General features: G+C 41.4%; 1 protein-coding gene across 1 annotated transcript in view; it reads right to left on the bottom strand.

Annotated features, from left to right (window-relative positions):
• Positions 1-504: 504 nt before the first annotated feature.
• Positions 505-9,641, bottom strand: part of LOC138838580 (mitochondrial intermediate peptidase-like) — a 28,242-nt gene continuing 19,105 nt past the window's right edge. The window contains exons 6-10 of the mRNA XM_070037981.1: positions 8,665-8,847; positions 7,820-7,976; positions 4,387-4,435; positions 3,656-3,716; positions 505-577 (exon numbers count right to left, since the gene is read on the bottom strand). Coding sequence (XP_069894082.1) covers positions 521-577; positions 3,656-3,716; positions 4,387-4,435; positions 7,820-7,976; positions 8,665-8,847 — 507 coding nt within the window. The 3' untranslated portion in view covers positions 505-520. The remainder of the gene's footprint in view (positions 578-3,655; positions 3,717-4,386; positions 4,436-7,819; positions 7,977-8,664; positions 8,848-9,641) is intronic.

Below are 9,641 nucleotides of genomic sequence, written 5' to 3'. Positions count from 1 at the left end.
ACACTCAGGAAGCAGTGTCAGGAGGACCATAGTTGAGGCCAACCTGAACTATACAGTGAGATGCTGACTCAAAAAAATTTCAAGATACACTGCTATGGCTTGAATGTGCACAGTGTCTGCAAGGTCCCAGTGGTAAAGACTTGGTTGCAGTATGGCACTACTGGAAGTGTATGGTCTAGCCACCTGAGCAAATGACATTATGGCACAGTTAATATTACTCTTCTTCCTTCCTTCCTCCATTCATTCATTCATTCATTCATTCATTTAGTGGCTGTCCTGGGACTTGAGCTCAGAGCTTGAACAGTGTCTGTAAGCACTTTTGTTCAAGGCTAGCACTCTACCACTTTGAGCCACAGCTCGAATTCCAGCTCTTTTGGTGGTTAACTGGAGATAAGAGTCCCACAGATTTTCCTGATGGCTTCAAAACAAAATCCTCAGCCTCCTGATTAGCTAGGATTACAGGTGTGAGCCACCAGCACCTGGCTTTCCTCCTCTTTCTTCCAGCTAGTTCCTAAAAGACTTACCTCTCTGCACGAATCACACCACTGTAGTAGGGTGGGTCCCAAGGCATTAACTCCTACAATGGAATAATTGACTATTAAAAAGTTATTGACTTTTACATATTTTTATCAGTAAAATAAACAGCCAGCTTATAAAATGGAAATTAGTTATTGTAAATCAACCAAGAGTGTGCCAGTACTGGGGCTTGAACCCAGAGCTTTTTGCTCTCACTTAGCTTTTCCACTCAAGGAAGACACTGTACTAGTTGGGCTATACTTCCACTTCTGCCATTTTGCTAGTTAATTAGATAAAAGTCTCTCAGATTTGTTCACTAGGCCTGGCTTCAAACCATGATCCTTAGATCTCAGCCTCCCAAGTAGCTAGAATTACAGGCGTGAGCCACGGCACCCAGCTCCAACAAATTTATAGAATGAAAACTGAATAAAAATCAGAATAATTTTACAAAACAAAAACCTTAGGATTTCATAGCTGACAGAACATGATTTTTCTGTAATGAAAGGGTAGGGTTGTATAAGTAAGGCATAATTCAAGATTTGGGGAAAACAACAAATGTCTTTCTAAATGTCTTTCACTACAACTGTAGTGAATTAGCCATGATGAAATTTTTGTGTGTGAAATATAACCTATATATTATAATAATGACTAAGATACATAAGGTAAGATTAGAGTTCTTTCTAACCTAAGCAAGAAGCCTAAAGTATATCCCTAAAATGAAAGCATTAATTCAAATTGTAATTAAAGTAGAATTAACTTGAATCTTGGCAAAGAAAATGTTATAAAGAAACAGTATCAGGGAGCTGGGCATGGTGGTGCACACCTATAATCCCAGCTATGCAAAAAGCAGGAACAGGAGAATCACAGTCCAAAAAGACCATACCCCTACAAAAGCAAGACTCTACCTGGAAAATGAGGTAAAGTTAAAGGTCTGGGAACATGGCTCAAATGGTAGAGAAGTTGCCTAGTAAGTATAAGTACAAGTTCTTGAGCTTAAGCCTAGTACCACTAAAAAGAAGTGTTAAAATTGTTTTGACTATTACAGAATACTGAAAGAAATGAGATGAAATGAAAGAAATGAAAGGTTGCACCAGGGGTCCAAGTGACAAAGGACTGGCTAAGGGTCTAGGCTGTGTGATTTCCACGCAAACTGTACAAGCTACACGAGGATAGGGAACTTGCTGGGATCAGTGTTCACCATATCCTGGCATACACACAGCTCTGGTATAATGCAGTCATTGATGACTCTGTATACCTCCCAAACAGGACTGCTGAAGGTGCTTGACTACTAGGCACAACCTCTGGCCCACGGTAAGAGCTCAGGAAATCTCACCATTGTTAGTCTTCAAGATGGCAGCGCAGCATCACCCCTCAAGTAACCAAGTGCTCTTTGCCATGCCCTGTGATCATACATCTATCGTGAGATGTGTGGCAATGAAAAACACACATGGACTCACATCCTTTCTCTACAACCCTGGACCGTCTGCTGATGCCAGACAGAGAGCAGGATCCCAGGACAGCAACACAGGGCTTCAGGAGAAACACTGCCCTCTGACAGCATCACATCTAGGCTATGCTAAGGAAAACATGCCTCCAGGGAAGAGTGCTTTTTAAACTGGAGAAAAGACACACAAAATTGTTTCTAAGCCTAACACAAGGGAGTAAGAAGCACCCAGAGGGGCATTTAAATCACAATAGAGGAAGAAAAACCTACATGAAATAGTTTTTGGGGGGGTTTGTGCCATCCCTGGGGCTTGAACACAGGGCCTAGGCACTTGTCCCCAAGCTTTTTAGCTCAAGGATAGCACTCTACCATTTGAGCCACAGCTCTACTTCTGGCTTTTTGCTGATTAATTGGAGATAAGAGTTTATAAGCTTTCCTGCCTGGGCTGGTTTTGAACAGTGATCCTCAGTTCTGTGTCCTGAGTAGGTAGGATTATAGGCGTGAGCCACTGTACCTAAAAGAAGTTTTGACAGAGGAAACAGTTGAGCTCAGTGAGAGAGGAGACCTCACCTGGATACAGTATTTCTGAAGGGGTGAAGGCTACCTAATATACAATGTTTATGTGGCTGGTGTATAAATACTAGTTATAAGTAAAGAATAAAAAAAACAAAGGAAAGTGAGAAAAGGACAGGATGCTTACAGGGATAGGAGTAAAAAGCAAGGAATACTGATCATTCGTTCATTTGTGCATTTATTCACTCCTAGTTCAAGTAAGCATGGAGTACCTACTCTATGCCTAACATGAGCCTGGGAATATTGCTAAGAAGTGTAAGTCCAGGATGGTTATGAGGGCAGCAAGAAGGCAAGGCTAAAAAACCAGTGAGGTCTTTAGCTACTCTACTCATTGAGAGACAGGAGGATGGCAGTTTAAGGCCAGATCAGGCAAAAATAGTGAGACTCTTATCTCAATAAGCTATGTGTCTTGGCAAACACCTGTAATTAATCCCAGCTTCTTAGGAGGCACAGGTATGAGAATCACTGTTTAAGGCTGGTCTGGGCAAAAGCGTTAAGATCCTATGCAAAAAAATAACATAAAAAAGGCTGGAGACATGCTTTCACTGAAGAGTGCTCACCTAGTAGGCATAATAAGGTCCAGAGTTCAAATCCCAGTACCACCAAAAATAAAGCCATTTCAACTTTTTTTTTGGGGGGGGTCCGGTCATGGGGCCTGAACTCTGGGCCCAGGCGCTGTCCCTCAGCTCTTCTTGAGCCACAGCACCACTTCCGGCTTTTTTCTTTTTGCTTATGTGGTGCTAAGGAATCAAACCCAGGGCCTCATGCATGCAAGGCAAGCGCTGTACAACTGAGCCACCTTCCCAGCCCCCAGCCATTTCAAATTAAGAAGCTGATTTGTACAGATCAGAAGCAGCCCTTACATAAATATGTATTATGTGAATGTACTTGTCTATACATAGACACCCATGTACATAACTAATCTCTAAAAGTGTTACATTTCAAAACAGCATCAGACTCCAGCTCTTAAACTAGAGGCTTCAACACTTTTGATTCACCCAAACCAAACTTCAGAAAGAAGACTCCATAGACCCACCATATCCTAAGTTCTACAAGCGAGAGACAATGATTTCAGGGGGTGGTGTGTTCACATTATAACAACATTCCAACATAGCTACTTACAGAATTTTGAGGATTAAGTTTCATTTTCATTTTTCTCATCATCTCAAAATCTCTTACAGTTCTGTAAGACAGGTTTATGGCTGTTAGGACATTTTTAGCAATTACATTATGAAAGAACTAACTTGTTTACATTTCTTTCCAATATGTATCAACTTTAACTTGTATTGGGAAAGTAAACTCGTAATAATCCAAATTTCTCTAAGGCACCAAGAGACAATGGTATATAAATCAGCATCTAGCACTGAGATCTCCACCTTTTGTTTTGTTTTGTTTGGCCAGTACTGGGGTTTGAACTCATGGCCTGGTCCTTAACTTTTCGCTCAAAGTTAGCACTCTACCACTTGAGCTACAGCTCCACCTCTGCAGGTTAATTGGAGATAAGAGTCTCAGGGACTTTCCTAACCTAGCTAGCTTTGAACCTCAATCCTTAGATCTCAGCTGCCTGAATAGCTAGGATTAACAGGTTTGAGCTACCAGTCCAGACAGTCTCCACTTTTAAAAGCACCACTAAGCTACATCTTGAAAGGACCAAACTTCAGAATAAGTTGGCATTGTTACAATAACCTGCAAAGCACTCAGCAAGATTTCAAGTACTATTATTTGCTATACCTTAAAAGGATTCCACTAAAACTAACAAATTTTATTTTCCAATTGTTTTATAAATTGAATATTTTTTTAAAAACTAAATAATGCATGATTAAAATGCTAAATAGGAATAGAATAAAACTAACCTTTCAGAAAGCTTGTCAGATAGTTTCTCAAGGAACTGCATGACAGTCTCTAAAAGGGAAATTCAAAGAAATGATCTTCAATTACATGAAATCAAATGTATGTATTAAAATTGCAATGTGATGATCATTACCACATACTACTAGTCTCCCTTAAAGTGATATTTTTCAGAGGGAAGAGGGTTGCTAGCATATGCTAGGTATGTACAAAATATTTCTAGGTGATGATTATCTCTTCAGAAAAACAAATTACAAAGATATGGTAGTAACCCAAAGCTTAGATTATTCTTAAAATTAAAAGCATTAAAGGAGGCTAAGGGAAAAATATCCCAACATTTCTATACATATGTTGAAAAGAAAATAATTATCTTACAAATATTTTCCCAAGGGGTTGTGGGGGGGGGGAGGGGTGTACTGGTACTTGAACTCAGGGTTGTTCACTCACTGAGCTTTTCACTTACTTAAGGCTGGTGATCTACCAGTTGGGCCATATCTCTACTTCTGGCTTTTTGCTGGTTAACTGGAGACAAGAGTCTCTTAGACTATCTGTCCAGACTGGCTTCAGACCTCAATTCTCAGCTCTTGGCATCCTGAGTACTAGGATTACAGGCATGAGCCAATGACACCTGCCTAATTCTTTCCTACACTTTCAAGAGATAGCTAGTCTCTGGTTTGAATCTACAACTCAGTACAATTTAGAAATATGATTTACTGAAAATTTAATGGTAGAAAGTGATGCTTCCTTGAATAATTAGTTTTATCTTTTATATATAAAGGTAGAATCATGAGTTGAGAATCAAAACAAAAAAAAATCCAAGCAAAATTAAAACTTGAAAATGCTAGGCTCTAACAGAATGTTCAGCATTTATCCAACACCTGAGGTCTTGGTATCAGAACTTACAGGCCCATAAAGACAACAGGGTAGAATTGCCATGATACACCATGAAGGAAATACTTCCTGTGTACTGTTTGTCCAGCACTGAGCCACTAATTCACTTGTACAGAGCTTTCATGTGTATTTCAGTATGCCACAAACATTGGTCTTATGCATTCCAGATGGTTTGAGCTTCTTGCCCTCTCTTTAAGTTATCTCCTTTCTGAAGGAAATATAAAGCTAAGGGAAGAAGGGAGGTTAGCTGAAACCACAAAGCCACAGGGTCTCTTACCACTGCTGATATTAGCCAGTCCCACACAGGCAGCCTGAAGACAGCACCCCAAAGTGCTGTGGGAAATGCTGGCACAAACTGAGGAGGATAAAAACTGCTGCCATCCAACATGACATCTTACTTCAAGACAGCAGCAGCTGCCTCACAGAACTGCTTCCAAGTCTATCTGCATATATGTTTTCTATTACTTGATAACCACATTTTTCTTTGGTTGGTTTGTTGGGGTTTGTGTCAGTACTGGGGTTTGAATTCAGGGACTAGGCGCTGTCTCTGAGCTTTTTTGCACAAGGCTGGCACTCCAACACTCCTGGCTTTTTCCCAGTTAACTGGAGAGTCTCACGGACTTTCCTGCCCAGGCTAACTTTGAATGGTGATTGTCAGATCTTAGCCTCCTGAGAAGCTAGGATTACAGGCATGAGCTACCAGCACTAGGCTGATAACCATGGTTCACATTCTCCTTTTCCTAGTCATTCATCCCACCTGTCAGTCTACCTGAAAAAGTCACTAAAAAAATGTAATATGAAGCCTTACTTGATGCATAGCCACTTCGGGGAAATGTCCACTGTACCTCCTTTACCCTCTTTCCTGTGACCTCCTCTGGCGAAGACTCCAAATCCTTCACTGTGCACCTCAAATTCCACCCCTTTCTGCTTTAGCCCAAGAGGTACTTAACACCCGGGGAGCTTCTGACCTCTAAAATCCCATGGCACTATTTTATCTGAATATCCATCTTACCAACCTATAGGCATATTTACCTTTACATGGCAATGTGGGGCTCAAATCAAGGCCATTGGTTACAAGGACCTCAGCATAGCACAAGATAATGCAGCAAAAACATCAGAGAAAGAGAAGACATGGCCACTCCCCCTGAACAAATGCCTTCCAAAGCAGGACTCCTCCCTAAAAGGAGGGTTAGAGGGTGTGTGTGTGTGTGTGTGTGTGTGTGTGTGTGTGTGTGTGTGTGTGTGTGTGTGTGTGTGTGTGTGTGTGTGTGTGTGTGTGTGTGTGTGTGTGTGTGTGTGTGTGTGTGTGTGTGTGTGTGTGTGTGTGTGTGTAATGTGAAATGCTTCATTTAACCTTCACCTTACTAGAAACACTGATCTTTCATCCTCTCACTCCAATTCCAATCCCAAAACATCCTCTCACCCTAATTCCAACCAATTTGATTACCTTGGGCACAGCAACTAGATGAGTTATGATGAAAATTATATAAACTAGCATCACTAAATTCAGGTGTGATTTATATTCGATATGTTCATGAAAGGAAACTGATCATTTGAAGACCAAATTGAAAGATGTCAAAGATCTTTATAAATGGGTCACTGAATGTAAATTGGTGTATACCTATAATCTCAACACCCCAGGGACTGAGACAGGAGGAGCACACATTGTAAGCTAGCCTGGGTTACATATCAAGTTCACAGCCAAGCTGGACTGTGAAATTGTCTTAAAAAAATAAAAACAAAAATAAGGCAAGAAAAAGAACTAAAAAGACTGAGATCCAAAGATTGCAGTACAAAGCCAGACTGGGCAGGGAAAGTCCATGAGACTTTTATCTCCAATTAACCACCAAAAGCTAGAAGTAGAGGTGTGGCTCATGTAGAAGAGCACCAGCCTTAAGCAAAAGAGCAAAAGGAGAGTGCCCTGGTTCTGAGTTCAAGATCTAGTACTGGCACCAAAAAGGAAAGAAAAAAAGAAGGAAGAAACCTGGTGATGCTGTGACTCACACCTGTAATCCTAGCCACTGAGGAGGCTGAGGTCTGAGGATCATGGTTCAATGCCAGCCTGAAATGCCAGCAAGAAAAGTCCATAAGACTATTATCTCCAATAAGCCCTTAGAAAAAGACATAAGTGGCGCTGTGGCTCAAGTGATAGAATACTAGCCTTGAGCACAAAGAGGCTCAAGGACAGTGCCCAGGCCCTGAGTTAGGGCCAGCAAAAAAAAAGGGTGGGGGGGGAGAAGAATAGAAGGAGGAAGGAAGGAAGAAATAGAGAATGAGAGAGAAAGAGAGAAAGAGAGAGGGAGAGGGGGGGAAAGAAGGAAAGGAAGGAGGAAAGAAGGGAGGGAGAGAGGAAGCCACTCATTTATAACTGTTTAAAATCAGAAATTTAGCACTAGAGATATAGCTTAGTAGTTCCTAAAACATTTGCCTAGCATGCATGATACCCTGGGGTTGATACCCAGCTCTGCCAAAAAGAAAAAAAAACTTAAATAAATAAACAGAAGCTAAGCTTTATAAAAACCCTATCTCATTCTTCAGCAGGCTTACCTGGAGTTTGAGCTATTGTTCCTTGAAGGGCCCTGTGGGAAAATGTAGAATACCCCACAAGCTTTGCCAGAAGATTTCTGCTGATAAGCAACTGTTCTAAACATTTCAATTGGCTAGAACTGGGGTAAAGAAAAATTTTATAAGCAGCTTCTCGAACCTGTATTTAAAAAACGAACACAAAAGAGTTATAAAAGAATGTCATGACACAGTGTCCCAAACAACAGTAACACAGGCTAGCTCTCACACTACACTTGCAGACAAGCATCACTTCCTGGTCCAGTAATGGCTCACATACAGGGTGGAGAAAACCACCATTCACACCACAAGAGCATCCCTGGTGGGAGCCCTAGGGGACCAGTGCTTCTGTGTATTAAGTCTCAAAGGTCAGCCGTGGTGCTATGTATGAGACAGGGATAACTAAACCCTTTTTCACTATTCAAAGCGTTTTGTAGAATCAATGACTGACCCTCTCCCCACCCCTGGGCAAGTTTGTCCTTCAGGACTCAGTAATTCTAATAAGATTTGTATGTGTGGGTTGGGGCTTGAACTCTTAGCTTTTTCATTCAAGGATGGTGTTCTACCACATGAGCCACAGTTCCATTTCTGGCTTTTGGTAAGTAAGTGGAGGTAAGAGTCAGATTTGTCTGCCTAAGCTGGCTTTGAACCATGAACCTCAGATCTCAGCCTCCTGAGTAATTAAGAATACAAGTGTGAGCCACTGGAGTCTAGCAACTTTTTAAGAACATTATCATGTTGTCAAGGAAGCCTGGGTTTAAACAGCAGCAACACACACTTGTTTCGTGCATTCGGTTGGGGCTAGACAACAGAGAACACACAACACATACCAGGTCATCTGGGGCTTCTGCATGCAGGCCATCTACTACCACATGGTGTCCATCACTGGCAAAGTTGTGCTGAATGTGCTCTGGTAAAAGATGTTTTTCTATCTTGTTGGGAAAGTTGGTTCCCATGAGGAATGTACTGCTCAAATCCAAGATTTTCACATTAAGGTCCACTGCTCTCCTACGCTGTATATGGGAGGGAAAAAGGTAAGTTACAGGCATCAGCACTATCAGAAATGAAGATATAACAATTCACTTCAGAATCTCTACAGATAGGGCTGGGAAGGTGGCTCAGTGGTAGAGCACTTGCTTTGCATGCATGAGGCCCTGGGTTTGATTCCCCAGCACCACATAAGCAAAAAGAAAAAAGCCGGAAGTGGCACTGTGGCTCAAGTGGTAGAGCGCTAGCCTTGAGCTGAAGAGCTGAGGGATAGCGTCCAGGCCCAGAGTTCAGGCCCCATGACCGGACCCAAAAAAAAAAAAAGAATCTCTACAGATAGATAAATCAACATAGATTTTTGTTGACACTTAAGGTTTAATATTCTTATTTTAGTGGATATTTAAGATTCCAACAAAAGATTACCTTGATGATTTTGTAGTGCTTGTATGTCTTAAGATTTACACATCTAGAGTTCTAGTATCTGTCCACATATGTAACTAATATTTGAAATTAGTGATATGAAAAAGTACAGAATCCTCTTCCATTCCCTGCTGCAAAGCTGTCATTAAGAGGGCTACAGCTGGGTGCTGGTGGCTCACACCTCTAATCCTAGATACTCAGAGGGCTTGATCGCAGTTTGAAGGCAGCCTGGGCAGGGAGCCCATGAGACTCTTATGCACAATTAACCAGCAAAAAGCCAGAAGTGGAAATGTGGCTCAAATGGTGGAGAGTTAGCTTTGAGCAAAAAACTAAAACAAAAAACAAGAGCTTGAGGCCCTCAGTTCAAGCCCCGAATACCAGTATAATAAAGAGAGAAGGC

The sequence above is a fragment of the Dipodomys merriami genome, unplaced genomic scaffold (assembly GCF_024711535.1).
Source record: "Dipodomys merriami isolate MVZ:Mamm:240054 unplaced genomic scaffold, mDipMer1.0.p SCAF_2832, whole genome shotgun sequence".
NCBI lineage: Eukaryota > Metazoa > Chordata > Mammalia > Rodentia > Heteromyidae > Dipodomys > Dipodomys merriami.
The sequence above is the reverse complement of the archived record's forward strand: the minus strand, read 5'-3'. Positions and strand labels throughout refer to the sequence as shown.